Genomic DNA, 20792 nt, shown 5'->3' with positions numbered 1-20792 from the left:
TAAAATAGTCTCTCTCATTTTCAATGTGAGATTAAATATTTTCACCAATTCCTCATCTACTATATTTACTCTCATATCTTTACATTTATGTTGTAACATTTATTTATTTTAATATTAAATTTTAGTTAAAAAAAGATTACCAGGCAAAGATGGGTCATTATGCATCATGAAGGTGTGCTCTACATTGAACCTTCACTTAGTAAAACAACGATCTCAACTCCAGGATCGTAGTGGTATCCGACTTGAACTAGGACTGCTTTAAGGAAATTAAGCGTCACTGCTTACACATAACAACTCAGGTGTTGACATGAGCTTTTATAGCTAGCACTTTACGGCCGTGTGCTGATCCCGGTTTCATAAGTGTATTTGAGATTAAGTCCAAATCTCATAGGGAGCGGCCCCACCCCCACACTCACATAGGTGAAATTTTATTAAGGGCCCATAATTCTAACACCCTACTCATATGAGTTACAAATTTCATTAAGAGTTTTTTACTCAACATCTCCACATTACAGGATAAATGCATTTACATCATAGAGATGAACAATTAAAAATTTATTTACAAAATAAATAATTAAAAAAATAAATTGTGCATTTCTTACGACCATTGTATGATTCGTTTTTCCCATTGAACTCAATTCTCAGGATCTCTGGTCCTTGAGTTAGGTACCCTCATACATGGCTCATGATTTTATGGACTTTAGTCTCATCCCCCTCAATGTATTCCAGACTCTGTCTTTTGCCAAGACCTTGGTAAATGGATCTGCAAGATTATCATTAGATTTAATATAATCCACACACAGTTATGATGCCACTACTCAAATAAAATCGCACAGTACTGTGCTTTCTTCTTATAGGTCTGGATTTACCGTTGTAATAACCGTTTTTAACTCTACCAATTGCGGCAGTGCTATCACAATGAATTAATATAGGTGGAATTGGTTTTTCCCAAAGTGGAATTTCATATATCAAATCTCTAAGCCAATTTGCCTCTTCATGAGTTGAAGCTAATGCTATTAATTTAGCTTCCATTATTGAATTAGCAATAATTGTTTATTTTTTAGATTTCCAACAAATAGCACCACTATCTAAGGTAAAAATGTAACCAGTGGTAGAGAGAGAATCACCTGACAAAGTAATCCAATCGGCATCATTAAAAGCTTCAATCACAATAGGGTACTTTTTATAAAGTAAGCCATAGTTTTTTGTACCAATTAAATATCTCATGACTCGCTCAATAGCTAGTCAATGATCTTTATTAGGCTTGCTAGTAAATCTACTAAGCACTCCTATTGCATACGCAATGTCAGGTCTAGTTTAATCAGTAGCATAACGCAAACTACCAATGATGCTAACATAATCCTTTTGATTAAAAATCTCATCATCATTATTCACAGGAAATAAATGAACACTAGAATCAAAAGGAGTAGCTACACTTTTGTGATCATGAAAATTATATTTTCTCAATATTTTCTCAACATAATGTGATTGATCAAGAAATATTTTATCAAATGTTTTTGTAATTTTCATGCCCAAAATAAAATTAGCCTCACCAAGATCTTATATATCAAAATGGCTTTTAAGCATATATTTTGTCTTATTTATAACATGCATATTTGAGTCAAAAATCAACATATCATCTACATATAGGCTAATAATAACATGTAAATTATTCAATGATTTAGAATAAATACATTTATTACACTCATTTGATTTATAGTCATTCTCAATCATGCAGGAATCAAACTTTTCATGCCACTGCTTAGGTGCTTGTTTTAAGCCATATAAGGATTTAATTAGCTTACATACTTTACTTTCTTGTCCATGCTCTACAAAGCGTTTGGGTTGATCCATATAAGTCTCTTCCTTTAGGTCCCCATTTAGAAAAGCAGTTTTTACATCCATTTATTGAATTTTCAAATCAAAGATTGCAGCAATAACAATTAATAATCTAATAGATATAATTCTTGTTAACGGAGAAAATATATCAAAGAAATCTAGATCAGCTTTTTATTTAAAGCCTTTTGCAACAAGTCTAGCTTTAAACTTATTTATTGACCTATCCGGTTTCAACTTTTTTCTAATGACCCATTTATAGCCTATGGTTTTACAACCCGATGGAAGATCTACTAATTTTCAAGTTTTATTAGAAATTAGAGATTCTATCTCATCATTTATAGCCTCTTTCCAAAATATAACATCGAGTGATGTTAAAGCCTCTTTTAAATTTTGGGGAATTTTCTCAATGTTAAAAACAAAATAATCAGAACCAAAATCCTTTTCAACTCTAGCTCTTTTACTCATTCTAGGTTCCATTTCAAAATTTTCTTGATTTTGTAAATGTGAAGTAGAAAAACTAGGTTGTGACAAAATATTTTCTTCACCCCCACTATGTTTCAATTTAAAATGAAATTTTTTTTCATGAAAAATTGCATCACCAAATTCAATAATTATTTTGTTTTCAAGATCCAAAAATCTATAGGCTGCACTATTAAACGCATAACCAAGAAAAGCATAGGTAGTAGCTTTTATACTTAATTTAGGCATTTTAGAATCAGGAAGCTTTACATAAGCAAGTCAACCCAATACTCTCAAATATCTCAAATTTGGCTTATTCCACATCTCAAAAGGTGTGGTGTGTGAATTTTTATGTGGCACCCTATTCAAAACATGACATGCAGTTAAAATAGCTTCACCCCAAAAATGTAAAGGTGCACCAGATTCAATTAACATGGCATTTGTTAACTCAATTAAAGTTTTATTTTTTCTTTCAGCCACACCATTAGAAGCAAGTGAATATGGTGCAATAGTTTCATGGATAATTCCCAAAGATTAAACAACTGAGTTGAATGGACCTGATTCATACTCACGGCCTCTATCACTTCTTTTTCTTTTTCTTTTTCTACCGAATTGATTTTCAACTTCTTTTAAAAAATCTTGAAATTTTTCAAAAGAATCACTTTTATTTTTCAACAAATAAATAGTTGTATATTTTGAGAAATCATCAATAAAAGTGATAATATATCTATTTCCTCTACGAGTTAAAATTTCCTCAAATTCACATAAATCAGAGTGAATTAATCAAGCAATTCGGTATTTTTTACAACACTTTTATGAGGCCTTTTTGTAGTCTTAGTTTGACTACAAGTTTCACATATTTCAAAATCTTTTGATAGTCTTGGAATTAATCATAAACTACTCATGATTCACACATATCTACTATTTATATGACACAAACGAGCATGCCAAAAACTAATAGAAGAAAGCATATAAAATGAACTGGTAGATGCTTTATTATTCTCAACATTCAATTTAAACATTTTATCTCAAGCATAACCCTTGCCAACAAATAGGCCCTTTTTAATGATTAAATAATTATCAGATTTCATAGTTTGCTTGAAGCCAGCATTGTTAAGCAAAAAACTTGACATCAAATTCTTCCTCATAGACGGAGTGTAAAGTACATCTTTCAAAATTAGCTTACGTCCAGAAGTGAATTTCAATTCAACCTCACCACTCCCAAGAACCTTGGTTTTGCTAGAGTCACCAAGTATAACGGTTTTTTCTTCTTCAAAAGGAGTGTACAATTTGAACCAATTTTTGTCATAGCAGACGTGCCTATTAGCACCAAAATTTGCCCACCACCCTTCAACATATTGCACCATATTGATGTCTGTAATCATAGCCATTAAAGGCTTTTTGGTTACGTTAGCCTGCGGGACAGATTCACATTTCCGAAAATTGCAAAATCGAGCAATATGCCCACTCTTGCCACAAACATAATAGGATCTATTAAATTGATCTTGTGAAGGGGTCATTGGTTCTTATTGTAATTTTTATTCATATTTTCCCTTCCTTGAGGTCTATTATTATTTTTAAAGGCTCTCTTTTTAGGCTTCAATTGACTATTTCTAGAAAAATGATTTTTGGCATATAATTATTGGCTGAAATAATATTTACCTTTGTGTTGAATTACCATTGCTTTCTTATGTCATGAGTGCATCTTGTCCTCTAGCCTCCTCCTCCACCACACAGATGCATGTGATCAAAGTCTCCAAGGATGTCTCCTTTTGTTTATGCCGCAAAGTCTTTCGGAACTCCCTCCAAGACTGTGGAAGTTTATCAATTATGCCAACTACCACCAAATTGTCTACAATCTTTATGCCTTCGAATCTCAATTCTGCTATAATCATTTGAAAGCCTTGTGCTTGATCCACCATTGATTTTTCATCCACCATTTGGTAACGGAAAAATCTACTAGCAGCATACTTCTTTGCACCTGCCTCCTCGGTATCATACTTGCTTTGTAAAGCTTTCCAAATTTTCCTGGCAAAATTATAAGTTGTATCATAATAATCATAAAAATGATCGGTAAGACAATTCAAAAGATAAGAACGACAATTGTATTCATCTTTTGTATACTTATCTATCTTTTCTTGATGGAGACTATATTCTTTCTCACTCATCTCATCGGTAGGAACCTTTAATGGATTCTTGTTAGTGAGGATGTAGGCAACTTTAAGAAGGCTCAAGTAGAAGAGAACCTTTCCTTTCCACCTCTTGAAGTGGGCTCCCTTAAAGCGAAAGGGCTTGTTGAAATCTCCAACAGGCTCATTTGGCTTTTCTTGTGTAGGCTCTATGTAATAAATCTCCTTAAAATTGTTGGTGCAAACACAATGATAATGGAAATAACACAAATGGCTTCTCTTGTGTAGGCTCTATGTAATAAATCTCTTTAAAATTGTTGGTGCAAACACAATGATAATGGAAATAACACAAAGAGAAACTGAATAATACTTTTAAATTTTTATTAATTTAAAGAGAGAAATTACACAACACTATTTGGATTAAGGCGCGACACTTGCTCTCTTTATGGAGATTCAAACCCTTGGTTGGCTAAACTTTGTAACCGGTACAGACTGTCTCTGACTTGTCTCCCCCAGGATACAATAATCCAACAAGTGTCGTGGGTGTTACAAGATTAATTGTTGGATATTAATCCACCTTCACCCTTCATCTCTCCCTTGCGCACGTATCTAATCCAATATCTGAGACAATTCATGTTAGCCCATTAATCACCACAATTAAAAAGAATAAAATAGTCTCTCTCCTTTTCAATGTGGGATTAAACATTTTCACTAACTCCTCATCTTCCGTATTCACTCCGATATCTTTACATTTATGTTGTAACATTTATTCATTTTAATTATTTAATATTAAAATGCTCCAACAATACCTTTGTTACAAAACATAAAAAATCCTATGTAATCTACTCGGTTTGCATAAATTACATTAGAATCAACCTAATTTGAATTAGGTCAAGATGACCAAGCATGATTTCAACTCGACTTACACAAAGGCCAGTCAATTTAAACATGATAGTAATAAACATGTTACCAAAATCTTGCATCCATAATATGCCATCAAGAATCATTATAAAGGAATCTTCTTATTATGATTAAAGAACTCATTTATTATGAGATTATTTTTTCAAAAGAGAGAAATTTATTAATTTAAACATCTAAGACCTTGTGATCAACACCACAACAGCATCCTTTTGATCACCTCTCTATGTATGTTCATAATCCACATTAAGCATACAAGTGATCATTTTTTAATTTCACATAAACTCATCATTGATACTATTTTCTTATGAACCGATTATAATAGACTATATTAACAGCTGTGGAATTTTTTTTCATTTAAATTGTGCCACTAAGCTTATTGATTACACTATGAATTAGGATTACGTGTGTTAGAATTTTAGTGTTGATCCATTCTGTAAGTGCACAATTGTACTCGAACCAAAAAACAAGTGTTGGGCTCAGGCCCAATGAGCCTTATACAATAAAATTTGTAGAGAATGGATTTGAAATTTAGGTTCAGGATGTTGGAAGTTTGGTTAACAAGCTAGAATGCCACAAACTGTGCAACTGATGAACAAATATAACAAAGAAACCTCCTCGAACGTAAGCTGAGGACGAGTTGTATAAATATTCTCATTCTATGCCAAAATTTACAATTCTTAGTTCCTATTTTTCTTAGCAAAAAGTGTCGATCCCCCTCTCTTTCCTATCTTGTTTCCTTATATACTTCTTCTTCACTAGTTCATCCACGTGTCGTACAAATCTTTCCCTTAGATACTTGTCTCATCCATCACCTTGAAGTCTTCAAACAACAACAGAAAGGCTAAATTATATTGTTCAGAGGTCATTTCCCCATTAATGCGGCCAGGGAGGTAGATGCAGGATCTTTAATGTGGTGGCAGCAGTTTATTTCTCAAATATTTTCCACGTATCCTTGCTTTTAAAGGGTGCTTGGATCACTCTCTTACCCATCAGTTTTTCCAAAATCTTGCCTCTAACCTCTTTAGCAAGTCCCAAGGTCATTGCCGAGCCTGTCCGAGGAGACATTCCTCCTCGGATAACTCCTCGGAACTCTACAGTGTAGATCGACTTGTGGGCCTAAAGACCCTAATCAAAACAAACTGGTACCAGTCAATTAGGCCCAAAGCCCAAACATTTATTCAATAGCTTTTACCCCCCCCCCCCCCCCACATTCTATAACATTTTATGGTAATAAATTCAAATTTAGTGCGCGTTTGACATGGCTAAAAGGCCAGCTATTTTTACTATTCAGCTTATTTTTGCTACTATTCATAGGTCTCATTGGACTTTTTGGTACTATTCATAGATTCCACTGTACTATTTCAATTACCTTTCAACTTTATCTACAATACTTTCAACAAAAAAAATTTCAGTTTCAACTAAATAAGCTATTCCCAAACATATACTTATTGATGTAATTTTATATGTTTGAAAATCTAATTAATTTTTTAATTAATATTTAGAGATACTCAAAGAAATGCTTACTAAAGAGGTTTGCTTGAGTGAAGGTCAAGATCAATTAAGTGCGATGTGAGGTGTGCTCAAGCGAGATGGTAAACTTGCTTAAGCGGAACATTAAGGGGGTGTTTGGAAGAGTAGTTTGAGTTATGTTGTTTGAGTGTTTTTGATATACGTGTGGGTGAAAAAGTGTGTAATGTTGTTTAAAATGTGTGAAAATGTATTATAACTATGCTGCTAAACAAGCCCTAAAGGTCCGAGAGTTTTACATGTCTCTCGCTTGAGTGAGGTCGTGAAAATCTATTTACAAATAAGTTTTATGTCGTCTCTTTAAACCCTATCGTTCAACTATATAAAGTATGCTTTGCACAAGTTTTCAATAAAGGGAAAACAAAATGCCATGGCCTATGCCATTCAGAGAGAAAACTCTGTGCCTTTTTTTTTTCTTTGTGCTTCATAAAAAACAACATTCGTTTATTGCCTCTACTTGCAATTCCAAAGTGAAGCTTGTGAGTTTGAAACCATGCATTGTCTTTTTTCAATGAGATTCACTACAACAAAATCTTTAAGGATGTCCCTTGTAGTGCAGGATATTTGCATATGTTACAATAAAGGTTCTAGTTGTACAAAACTCTTTTAAGTTATGGTTGTAAGTTGTAACTACTCTTCTCATCTCAGTGAATTTTCTTCAAGATTGTTTGTGTCCCCGAAGTGGTGTCTCCGTTAAAGATATTCTTCTTTGATTTTCCACTTCGTCACCAAATGTTATGTCATGTTTTAATTGTGCTCTTTATATTACTTATTGATTTGTTAATTCACTAATATTATTATTTTTGTGTATGTTCTAATAAGTATTGATGTTCATAAAAAAATAAAAAAAAAAGGGATATTTATTCCACATCAGTTGTATGTGTCTAGTATCTGCTGTTTATAACCCCAGTCTATAATTACAAAAGTTGGGTTCTTTTGTAGTTGTACTCTGGTTAAATAATGTATTATAAACCCGATTTAAAACATTAATATTACTATTTTCGTGTGTATACTAATAAGTATTGTTGTTTACTAAAAAAAAGATGTGTGTCTAATGTCCATTGTTTATAACCCCAATTTACAACTACAAAAATTAGGCCTTTTTGTAGTTGTACTCTTGTTTAAAAAAAAAAAAAAAACTTCAGTGAAAAATTAATTGTCTCAGTGGATCACTTCACCAATATAATTTGATAATTTAGCTAATTAATCATTGGGGTCTAAACAGAAATTTCAATGTTCAATCTTATTTAATTTTATGAAATTTTTAAGGAAGACATTATTTTCATGCTTGGGAACTTTCAAGCTTCTTTCAAATGATCCGTCTCATATGTGGACGAGAAAGGACATAGAAATGGTATTATTCATATCAAAATTACTAACATAACCCAAAATAGGAAGAACATAATGACCTGCATGCTCTGCACAATTTCACTTACATGCCTATCTCTTCTTGATACAAAACAAAAAGCAGGATTTCTTAATGGAAATGTAACTTCGTTGAACAAGGTGGTTTGAGAGTTCAGTCTTATGAATTTCGATACAGCTTACAAATGAAGACACTTGACATTAGTAGTACAAAGTACAAACACTAGCCTAACAACAGACGATCATTTCAGCCAATTGTAGAAACTTCAACAATAAATTGCTACTTAAAAGCAGGTTGGACCGTTGGAGCTGTTCCAGCAAATTGAAAATGCTTTCACTTGGTGTAGAGAACATCCTCCCATGGGTGGCGGTATAGCGGCTGTTTTAATCTCTTCTGGTCAAAGGTGTGCCTGTTTTTGAATAAGGAGCAATCAGTGAGATAGAACTATAAGGCCTTTAAAAGAAAATCCACATGTTTGGGAAGTACATGCTGACCCCCCCTCCACCTCCCCCACCCTTGCTTAGTCATCTGAATCACCACTATAGTTTGTATCATAGTGCTGGTGTTTTTTTATTTATTTTTCTTCTCCTCCTTGCTCACCTTTTGTTTTTGGTCCTAGTAGGCCACATTCAGGTGCATAATGGAAACTAGATACTCAAAGTTTTGGAAGTATATATTCTAGTCACTAACAAGTCATGTATGTATTAGTAAAAATAGGACCATCTAGCCTCTTATGGGACCATATAATGTCGGACGGTATCACCCTTGTGGATAAAAAGGCCAGATGGGTCAGTATTCCAACTGCCAATGTGTCAATATCAAGGATTTGATTGTACCTTAATAAGCAACACAAAACATAACCCAAAGGACTGGATAAGAAAATACTTAGCGTAATCTAACTCACCCAATCAGACCAATGGAGCGTGCCAGCACAAAGAGTCCATTCAGATAGCCAATCTCGACAATCTCATCAATCTCTTGCTTGGTGAACATTCCACTGCCTGCAAGGAGATCCAAGAAAAGGGACCCAATTGCACCATCTACATTGAGCACCAGGTTGTTTGCCTTTGAGAGAGTGTAGGTTTCAACTTGCACAGCATATTCCATGTACTTCACAGAAGGAAAATTTGTGCGTGCAAACAGTTGTAGCAGCTCTACTCTCTTGTCTCTGTTGTCACCTCTCTTAATCCTTTCCACAGCAAACAAGAGTTTCAAACAGTCAGATTTGCAATATAGCCATTAAAAGCATAATTTTTATAAAAATTTCCATGGTTTCTAGTCTTGCATAATCTGAAAAAATACTGACAGTAAAAATCTCTCCATACCTGTGCCCAATTCCTGGTACACGAATGCCCTTCTTTTTCATGCTTTCAACAAACTCATAAGGTGTCAAATTCTGGCAAACACAGCAGTGGTATACATATCAAAATCTCCAAATCATCATAGTATTTGCAAACCAACCAAAAAAAAAAAAGAGTTTCCCTCATAGTGCCATCAGGTCTCACCCTGTCATAAGCATCCTTGAAGTATCGAGCAGCATCATCGATGGCACCACCAAATCGGGGACCAATTGTAAGCAAACCTGTTTAACAAGTTCATCATTCACTATTCCATAATCAGTTCAGCTCACAGGAGCAAGTCCATTCAACAATTTTAAGTAATAAGTTCAGATGGCAAACTATATACCTGAGACTAGGCTGGAAACAAGGTCCTTTCCAGCTCTTGCTGTTACTATAGTGTTGTGAGCACCAGAGACACAAGGACCATGGTCGGCACATAACATGATACATATCTGACCAATTCCATATGTATTAGATAAAGGACAAGTAAACGCATGTTCTTTCAGAAGAAGTGTTTATTTAAATGGAAAATAAGCAGGACACTCAACTAAATCAGGTAAAAACTTTAAACAAATACAAGTTTACAAACAAAAACAATCTTGTTGGAGTTGCTCTTATTATTTTATATTAGCGTGGGGATATCTATGTAATCTTGCCATATCACTATGATATAAATATGTGTTACAGTAAGGAACTAACTGATCAAGCCCTAAACCTTCTTTCTCTTCTCTCTCTTAACCCAAAATTTTCATATTCCCACTAATCTATACGGTCATTAACAACCTACCTCAATAAATTTTGTGCAGTAACGGGGAAGGCTGCGTTTGAACCACAAAAGAGAGATAACATCACCAACACCATAACCTTGTTCAACAATGGAAGACATCGGTACACCAGCATAGCATGGCTCCTCACCTGCAAATTGATTGAAAAAAGATTTTAGTGCAAATGATATCTAAGCTATAAAACACATGAATGCTAAATTAGAATACTATGGGTTTGAAAGGTACCCCTGTCATCAGAGATTGTGGAAATAATATGAGTTGGAGCACGAACTTTCCCACTCTTAATGGCTGTGTTAAGATCCTCAGGGATTTGTGGAGGTGTAACTTCCTTTACTGCTGTAATATTCCCTCCTTCAACCTATCAGGGAAAAAAATTACAATTACAGTTAGTTTTTCTTTTTTTTAGAAGCCAATTACAGCTAGTTGAAGAGCCCAAGAGAATTCATGTAAACCTTTTTCCTTTGGTTTTATTATACAAATAAACTAACCAGTTTCTCAAAAGTTTCGTTAATCGCAGCTTCTAAAGCCTCATATGATGTGGGAACAACAGCTCCAGCTTCTCTTAGTGCTTGATTTTTGCCTTGTGCAGACTCCATGTCACCACCACTTTTAGCACCCTGAATTTAGACAATACCAAAAATATTTTCATTTAGAAATGATGCCCCTCTTATGCTACAGAATACTTGCATTAACCAGCGATTAGTAAAAGACAGTTGAGGTAATTGCTTACAGCATGACCAAATTGTACTTCAGATTTGAAGAGTCGTGCACAAGTTCCACTAACCCAAGCAACCACTGGTTTAGTTACTTTTCCCTGCTTCAGGGCTTCAACTAAGGAATATTCATCTTGCCCACCAAGCTCCCCTAGTACAACTATCATTTTAATCTGAGGAAGTCATAGCCCCAAAAACTCAGATAGATGTACAACAAAAAATTAAAATTGTCCAACATAAGAAAACTTGGTTACAGTGTCATAAATTTTGTCAGCTTTCATGCTAGTCAAAGTACAGAATCTACAAATCTTCACAATACAAAATTGCATTCACATGATATTGAGAACGTAAATTTTTGGACCAAAAAATATGGACTTATCATGCAGAATGTGAATAGCAAGACAGTTCAAATATGTAGATGGCTTCATTGCTTGTCACAAAGGAAAACTGCACATACAGTGGGAAACAGTTGGCAGGGCACCAAAAAGGAAATAAATAAAAGCAATAACATACCTGTGGGATATTGTTAAACCGCAAAACATGATCAGATAGAGTGGAGCCTGGGAACACATCTCCTCCAATTGCAATACCTGAAGCAGTTCCAATAACATTCAAGTTTAGATTACAACCTAAATCCACAGAGATTAAGGCCAAAATTAAGAAGAAAAAAAAAACAATATAGCTAGCATATGCATACCTTCATAAATTCCATCAGTAACACGGGCAATAGTATTGTATAATTCATTAGACATCCCACCCTGTAATTGTAAGAAATTGTTTAAGCATCAACACCCACATGACATTCTAGGCAAACACAACAGTGTTCAGTGCTAGAAAACCAAATTGAACAAGTCCAGAGGAAGTTCCAGACATGTAAAAACGACATTAAATCTCACTTTGCATTCAAAGATTAAACAAAATTTCAGCAAATTTAAAGATTACACAAGTGGAAGCTTTGTGCACTGGGACAACCTTTTTAAAGATTGCACAGGTCCATCTGCCAAATAAAGTAGTAAATTGTGGTTCATAGATTAGAGTCTGTTCAAGACCCGGCCACAAAAACTGCCCAACCCTATGTTTCCTACAGAATCCTTATTCTATACTATTTTTTACATCTCTACTTGCATCTGTATTTTAAGTTGATGGGTACACAAAAGATATGAACAAACCTCACATCAGACACAGGATTCAGAAGGTGAAGAACGAACTTGAGAATTAATTTAACCCATCATGCAACTGGCTTTAACACATAAAAGCACATTATGCTGTTCTAGATTTCTTATAAGAAAACCATAGAGCAGTCTGAAAGTTGTACTTATTACTAGGAAGTTTCTAAGGAGTTCAGGGCAGAGTTGTCCATAATTTCAGAACTATACATGCTAGGAAGAGACAAAAGGCTGGATTGACTACATACAGATTTGGAGACAAAACCAACGGATCCAGGCCTGTACAGCTTGCATTGAATTATATTATCAATAGTTCCAGCAGTGTCGCCTATCTTAAAAGCTCCAGCTTGAATTCCTCCAACAGTTGCTGGGCCTATAACAACCTGCAGCAGCAGCATTAAAATTAGCACTGCTTGGTTATTCTCTTTATCTAGTTAAATATGCAACATTCCTCTCACCTTATTGTTTGCCCGTGCATATGCAATCAATTGCTTAGTGTCTGACTCAGGAACACCTTCAGCAATGATAGCCACAACTCGAATGGTTGGTTGCTTCAGAGCAGCCATAGATGAAGCAGCGGCACTGCATATTCATCAATACATGATTAATTATAAAATACAACTAAAGAAGTCTGGCACTTCAAAATATAGTTAATACAATAAATGCTAACCTTCTAAATGATGCAAAGTTGATAAAGACATCAGCAGTGGGATGTGCAGCACAAGCTGCGTCAATGCTGCAAAAGAAATTGACATGAAGGTGAGAGAATTTAACTCAGAAATTCAAGTTCATTGTTCAGAAACCACAATTAAGCTGCTTTGTATTCTCTAACATGTAATGTAAATGTGATGGATATAAACAGCAGTATCAAGTATGTTCATTGTATTGAAAGTTTTTTTTTATAAGGAATAAGATTTATTGATATCAAAAAAGGACACCCTAGTACACAAGGAGTGTACAGGGGTCAAATACAGAAATTACAAGAATCAAGAAAATCAAAGATAGAAGAGAATGATTGGTTTCATGAGGCAAACAACCAATCCAAAAAAGTTCTAAAGAAAAATAACTTGAGGTCAGGAATAGATCTCTCAGAATCTTCAAAACACCTATTGTATTGAAAGTTTAGTTTGCATACTGCAATATTGTGATTTATGGTCAACATTTACGGCATTTTGCATGCAACATTGATACTTAGGACTAATACAAGTAAAACTCCGATTGTGTCCCATGTGTGTTGATAAAAATGTACTCCATTATTTATAATGGGTCATATCTATGCATAAATTATCAATACCAAGTAGTTCCTTACATCGTTTATTTTATGTAAGCAATATGTTATGCATAAGTAGTTTATTATATTGGACAAAGATAAAAACAAAACCAAAGAAAAAAGTCATTTTTGCATTAACCAATATATTTTGTTATAAGTATGTATATTGTTAGTAGAAAGAAATTACATCGGGGGATAGTCAAACAAAACGGATCAAAGTGTGTTTGACCATATAAAAGTTACCTATTCTAAATCCAAAATTTGATAATAATTGAAAAATGATTTAACATAGAAACAGAAAGCAAGAAACATGACATACGCTGAGTGCACAGGGATAGCAATTTCCTCTTGACCAAAAAAAAGTTTCTGAAATCCATCGCCACCAGGGTTAATGATTCCAGCTACTGATGGTGTTTCCCTCCCTAAAGATACAAGTATGAACACTCTATTAACACCAAAATCCAATAATACCAACAAAGATGGAAAACTAATCCATGACACTAACAAAAATTCAATCATTATATCATTATATTCTCATTAAAATAAATAAATATTTGCAAAATGAAAGAGAGAAGGGATTTGATGCACACCGCAAAGGAAGTCAAAATCAAGCATCCGCTGAATCGGAAGTTGCTTGTAATTGTAAAATAAAGCTTGTGTGGTGCGGGAGAATAGCTGCCCGGTGGCCATGGCGTAGAGTCAAAGAGGCCTTTACACACCTAAGAACAAGATATATACTTTAGGAAAGTCAATCAAATATAGAAGGAGCATTAGAAGTTACCACAATTATATCTAAAATTGCTGCAAAAACTTTAGATCACACTTGTATTTAACTCTTTATCAACTCCAATCTTCATTTGGTGTATGAAACATTATTTAAATTGCTCTAGGATATTCATAGGCTAGCACTTTATTATCCACCTCTAATCCATTGACCATATTCTCGAATAAAGACCAACCAGATTCGAATAAGTTCTGTTACTAAACAACAATATAGTATAGAACTCTGTAACAATAAAGTAAAAAAAGAAAAGGCCTGCATCAAATAAATCCATAAGGCAGATCTAAAGTTAGCTCAACTGCTAAAGTCTATTGTCTTCAACTAAGAACCTGAGATCGAATACCACCTACATAGCAATAGTGGATGCCATAGGTTCAAATCTTATTGTATCCATCCAAAAAAATACAAAAATACAAATGGGAAAGAAAGTGCACCTAATCTTAAACTATAACCAACCCAGATCCCAGTTTTTGATTCAATAAGCAAAACACACAATGTGTGTTAACGAAACCCAATATAGAATCCAACAACTTTAGCTCAAACGAATCACTATTAGATACAATTCCAAAACAACGACCAGATCTCGCGCTTTAATAAGTAAATACTAAATAGTACCAAACTTTTGAAACCTCCAAACAGCTCACTAACAAACAAAACAGAGCATTTTTGCTCTCAACCTCGAAAAAGTCGAAAAATCTAAGTTATTGGAGTTGAAATACAAACAGGAATTGGAATCCACGAGAAAATGGAAAAGACTAAAAAAAAAACCCAGATCCGGAATAAGAATTGCAGTAGTTAAAGTTGGGTCAACGAAAACAAAAACCAAGAAAAGAAAGAAAGAAAGAAAGTTTGGGAAAAGGGTTGTACCTGGCAGAGAAGAAAAAAGGGGGGGGTGAGTGAAAGGCCTCGTTGGAATTGGTTTGGAAAGGCGGTGGTGGTTGAATCAATGAGACGGGGTATTGGAATACTGGAAAAATGGAGGGAGGGGTAGATGAGTTTATATAGAAAATGAGAGTTTAGAGAGAGAGAGTGGAGCTACCACGAGACGATCTACACATTAAACACACTGACTCGCATAGAGGGTGAGTTGCGCACGTGGCGCTTGTTAGTTAGCTCACGACTGTGATTGAAGTTTTATTACAACAACCCTTTTGTTTTTTTATCAAATTACAACAACTGGTATATGTACTAAACTATTATTTGAGGAGTTTTTACTGTTTGAATTTATACTTTTGTTAATACTTAAAATATCCTAAAATTCAAATTTTAAAAAGTTAAAATTATAGAATTAGAGATGTAAAATCACTCATTTTAAAACTCTTAAATTTTAGATAAATTATAAATAAATAAATAAAATTGCTTTCTCATTCACCTTTCTCCTTTCCACATTTTAAATTTAAAACTCCTAAATTTTAGCCTCTTTTATCTCTCTCCTTTTTAATATTGAAATTTATGTCTTTTTAATAATTTCCTAAAACATGTTTTCTTTATCAAAAAATTATAAACGGTTAGAAACAAGCCAATAAGTCAATAACTACATTTGACACATCTTTTTCCTAAAAATTGACACACACTATCTTTATTTAGCTATATCTCACACGTCTCTTTTTTAGTTTCTTTGCACAAGCTTTTGGATTGCCTTAATTTTTTACTCACTTCATCACCATCTCCAAATTTAGAAAAAGGTTTGCTTCATTTTATATTGTTGATATCATTATTTTGTAAGTTCGCATATTTTTATTTTTGTAATTTTTTACTAATCTTTTATTTTAATCTCTTATTCTTTATCTCTTTCTCAAGTCTCTTTCCATAGTTCCTTTGATCTTCACAAATTTTTTATCTCACTTCATCGCCATTTTTCTTTTCAAAGAGGCATGCAATATTAGTAGGAAAACGTATAAATCTCAAATTGGAATGAATGAAAAATTACAACACTAAACCCAAAATAAATAAATAAAGCCTCATTGCGAAGAGGCTAGTGTATGTGTATTAGGCTTTAAGATAAGGTTTTTTCTCTCTCTCTCAAACTGCCCTTATGTGGCGTTTGGTACTTAGTAATGTTTTAGGATTCCTAGGAATGTTTAAAGATTCCCATGTTTGGTTGCAAATCACGCTAAGGAATCAGATGCCAGGGGAATCTGGATTCCCCTCTCAGTGGGAATGTGGATTCCCTTTAAAACAGGTGGGAATCTAGATTCCCAAGCTTAAAGGAAACTGTATTTTTTATAGATTGACAATTTTAACCCTTTTTTATTATCATTTAATCAATTAAGATAAAATATAAAACAAATTATTATGGATTAAACTATTTTAAAATTATTATTAAGAATAAAATCATTTGAGAATTTAAATAGTTATTTTTGTATTATACCTGTCATTTTGAAATGTTAGACTATAATTTTAATGAATTTTTCATAATTAATTGTTTAAATTTGGTTTTTCATTATTTATTTAGAGGAAGATTTTTTTTTAAGGACTTGGTAGTTCACATTCAAATCTAAGGATAGAATAGGAAAAATATATAATTCATTTAAGATTCATGAGAATAAACCAAACATTATCATCTCACATTTCTAGGAATCTTAAGATATTCCCAATGAAACCAAACATAGGAATAGCTACGTTCTTAGGAATGTGATTCCTATAAATCACATTCCTAGAAATTTAGATGCCAAGAGTAATGTAGATTCCCACGTACCAAACGCCACATTAAGGTATTTGTTAATAAACTATTATTTTAAAAAAGTTTTTATACCACTTTTTTTCCCATAAAAGCTTTTCTAAAATTGTTCACTATCAAGTTCCCTTACAACATCCATTAACAAAATCTTTAAAGAATATTTCGTATCTTGTGTGTAATCAATAGTTTGGTGTCACATGTTCAATCTCTTTATTTTAAAAATAATTATCAAGCGCTAAAAATGATGCCACATAATTAAATGCACGGGATAAAAATTAATGAAAATTTTAAAAATGACAAAATATAAGAAAAATCTATTCAAAATATGTTTATTACTAGTTAATAACATGTGCAAGGCATGGAAAAAATTAACAATATATAATTTTTTTTCTCTTTTATTTTTTGTATACATATGAAATTTAATAATTATGATAATTAGTCATAGGTACTATGTATTTATTATGATTTTGTATATAATTTGGTAAGGTTTTAATTGATTATTTAAATATGGAATATAATTTAAAATTAATTAAAAGATAAATATAATAGAATAATGATAGTTAAAAGTTATATGACAAAATCTTATAAATAAACCAAAAGTTAAACGTTTTTTATTATTTTATTATTATGGATTATAAGTATCATATTCATCTTACTACTATTTAAGGGGCTTTCCCTGTTTGGACCTAATTTTTTTTTATTCCAAAATACACCTATTTCTCTAAGTTTAAGTAGAGATAAAAATACATGTCTTACTTGCATTAAATATTGCCTACAAAATAGGAAAACTCTCCCACTAACCCACTTTTTCAAAGCAACTACACAATTATTTTTTAAAAAAAATACTATTATTTTTTTTTAAACACCCCACGTATTGATAATTATTTAAAAAAAAAACTAAATAGTTATAAATAATAATAATAAAAATCTAACACGCATACTGATTAAAAAAACTAACACAAGTACTGATAAAATGTGGGTGTTTAAACATATCTTTTTTCTTTTCTTTTTTGGGTAAACTGGGGTTTTATTAAAAGCAACTAAGCAGAGAAAACAGAAACAACAATGCTGTGATCATACAAAATTTCAGCCGAATCTAAATTCAAAAGTAAGGACACCTCCGACGGAGGGTCAAGAAAAACTACAACTCCAAACTTCTACAATTACTGAAAAGTACATCCACATTTTAGTCACACACAACTCCAAACTTCTACCTAACAAATTTAAATCTTTCCATTGTCATTAAGCAGTTATAATGTTATCAAATTACTTCTCATCTCTTCCATAACAAAGAAAATACTTCTCATCTCCACTCTCCACCCTCCACCCTCAAGTCCCTGCTTTTTATACTCAGAGGAAAAATAGTAATAGGTGACTACGTACCAGAGGAAGCCACTCAAAAAGCTATTTACTCATCATTTTCTTTCCATTCATGTCAGATAATTTATGAGTTCTATTTGAACTCAAATCTTCTTATATTCACATTTTCAAATATGAGTTCTTATATTCCTAAATGTCATCACATGCAATTCAATGGATCAATGCAAATTATTCTTAACATAACGGTATTTCCCTTTAAAAAAAGGAAGAAAAAAAAAACGTAACAGTGAGGGAATGTTTGCTTTTCAGCTTTTATACAGTTAACTTTCACAAACTAATAGTCATGTTCACATTTTCAAATATGAGTTCTATTTGAACTAAAATTAGTTTTTTAAAACTCAAATTGATTTTTTTTTTTAAAATTAGTTCAATGCTGACTTAGGGTCTGTTTGGATAGAATTTATTGCTGAAAACTGAAAACACTGTAGCAAAATAATTTTTAAATGTGTAAATAGTGCTGCGAGACCCACTTTTAATAAAAAATTGCTAAAAAAGTACATGCACAGTGCGCGCACAGTACACGCACAGTGCGCGCACTGCGCGCTTGTCTCCTGCGGCAGCAAAAAAAAAAAAAAAAAGAGCAAAATTTGGACGCAAAACGTGGACGCTGCATCCAAACGTCCTCTTAGAGTTTAGGGGGGGGGGGGGAATCTTATTCTATTATCGTGATTTAGAGTCTAAAAGGGAAAAAAAAAAATTCTTTTAACTCTCACCTGAAATACTATCTACAAAATATGATCAAACTTTGTTATCATTATCATTTTTATATCATTATCTTATCGTATCCTATCTTATCTTTTTTAATATTTTCTTTTCTTTTATTTGGTCAGTTGATTGGTGTTTAATATTTTCTCTAAGTAATGAGTACTTTTATTTGAGTGAGAATGATATATATATATATATATATATATATATATATATATATATATTTTTTTTTTTTTTTTTTTTTTTGTCTATCTTCAAGATTTTCGTACCTAAACTTCAAGGAACGTGCACTGGGTGTGGATCGTCAAGATTTCCGTAGCAAAAATGTAAGTATATTTGATTACCTCTATTTAGATGCCTCATGAGTGTTGGGTTCTCATTATTACAACAAATTAAGTTTTTTTTTTTTTTTTAGTAAGGTGTCGTTCAGTATTTGTTTTCCTGTATTTGGTTTATATTTGGTTTCCTTACTTTGTTATCATTATCCTTCTCCTTAATCTCATCTCACATTGGTATTTTTTTATTCAAATATCTTTGTTTTGAATTTTTTCTTTAAAAAAAAAACAAACAAACAAACTCATGCGTCTGGGTGGTCTTCATTTTCTTATTTCCTTATGATTATCTTTTATTTATTATACTATGTGTAAGCCTTTTCTTTTTTGTGTTAAGAAATGCATTTTCTATGGGGCTATATTTTGAACTCCCAACAATTTCTCTTCCTTATTTTATGGACGTCTAGGTGAGGATAAATCCCTCAAGATGTTGGACATTAGTTTTAACATAACTGGTGTGTTATTATGTTGAAAATTATAATGAATATAAATTATTAGCCTTTACAAAAAAAAAATAAAAGAACCTTTAAACACACGCGTGTCCAGATGCTAGTATTAACGAAGGTGCTACATCCATAGTATTTTCAGAACAAATCATAGGTGGTTAATTATTATTAGTTCAAATTTGAACCTAATACTAAGATTACTTTTTTACCCAAATAATAATAACTAGTAACAACCTAACACCTAAAATTTATTATAAAATTATTATGAAGATATTATGGACCTATCATTTTTCTTATATTAAAACGTGCTTTATGGTTGTAACGGTTGCATTTGAGAGAGAGAATTGAGAAACGAGGAGTGGGCCCAGTGAAATTGGCTGGTGTGTGTGTGTGTGTGTGTGGTAGGTGGATCGAAAGGTTGGCTTGAGTCGCTTGACCCCAAAAAAATGTTTGGCTCTTTTTTTTTCAACGTACTGTCTATTAATATTTTGAAAGAGAAGATATGAATGCCAACTAGTGAATGGCCCTTGAACGAAGCGTAAACTACTAACCTGCCATTAAGACTAGGAAATTTGAATGAACCATCCACGTTCATTGTTTGTCGACTTCTCACGGTTCTTTTTTTTCACACTTGTCGGCTTCACTCATGCATTATTATGAATGTATGAGATAAACATTTATAGACATTAATAGTGGTTAGTGTATACATACACAATATATTTATAATATTTTTTAAAATAAATTTGATCTGATAAATTATTATCAGAAATGTTAATGAATATTTTAAGGACATTAGTTTAAGAATTATTTTTATAAACATTTTATAGAAAAATAATAAAGTAATTAATTTTATTGATAATTTTTTATATTTTTTATAAAAATTGTGTCAAAACTTTCCTAATATAATTTATTAAGAGCATCCACACCAGTCCTTGTAAAATTTTCATCTATTT

At 32.6% G+C, this 20792-nt stretch overlaps 1 protein-coding gene across 2 annotated transcripts; it reads right to left on the bottom strand.

Moving 5' to 3' along the window:
* Nucleotides 1-8217: 8217 nt before the first annotated feature.
* Nucleotides 8218-15373, bottom strand: LOC142626014 (ATP-citrate synthase beta chain protein 1). 2 transcript variants are annotated; one of them, XM_075799779.1, is made up of 17 exons: nucleotides 15164-15373; nucleotides 14106-14234; nucleotides 13835-13937; nucleotides 12916-12981; nucleotides 12704-12827; nucleotides 12494-12628; nucleotides 11777-11837; nucleotides 11593-11669; nucleotides 11097-11252; nucleotides 10855-10983; nucleotides 10592-10724; nucleotides 10369-10496; nucleotides 9928-10033; nucleotides 9747-9823; nucleotides 9567-9637; nucleotides 9146-9430; nucleotides 8218-8650 (listed from the first exon to the last, which is right to left on the bottom strand). In XM_075799779.1, the coding sequence occupies exons 2-17, from the start codon at nucleotides 14203-14205 to the stop codon at nucleotides 8575-8577; spliced, it is 1827 nt and encodes a 608-aa protein (XP_075655894.1). In that variant the 5' UTR covers nucleotides 14206-14234; nucleotides 15164-15373; the 3' UTR covers nucleotides 8218-8574. The 2 variants fall into 2 exon arrangements, with proteins under 2 accessions (XP_075655894.1, XP_075655895.1); XM_075799780.1 differs by having other exon boundaries at nucleotides 14106-14224; nucleotides 15164-15182.
* Between the last annotated feature and the right edge of the window lie 5419 nt (nucleotides 15374-20792).

The sequence above is a fragment of the Castanea sativa genome, chromosome 2 (assembly GCF_040712315.1).
Source record: "Castanea sativa cultivar Marrone di Chiusa Pesio chromosome 2, ASM4071231v1".
In the NCBI taxonomy this organism is placed as follows: domain Eukaryota; kingdom Viridiplantae; phylum Streptophyta; class Magnoliopsida; order Fagales; family Fagaceae; genus Castanea; species Castanea sativa.
This window is presented reverse-complemented; position numbering and strand designations above follow the sequence as displayed.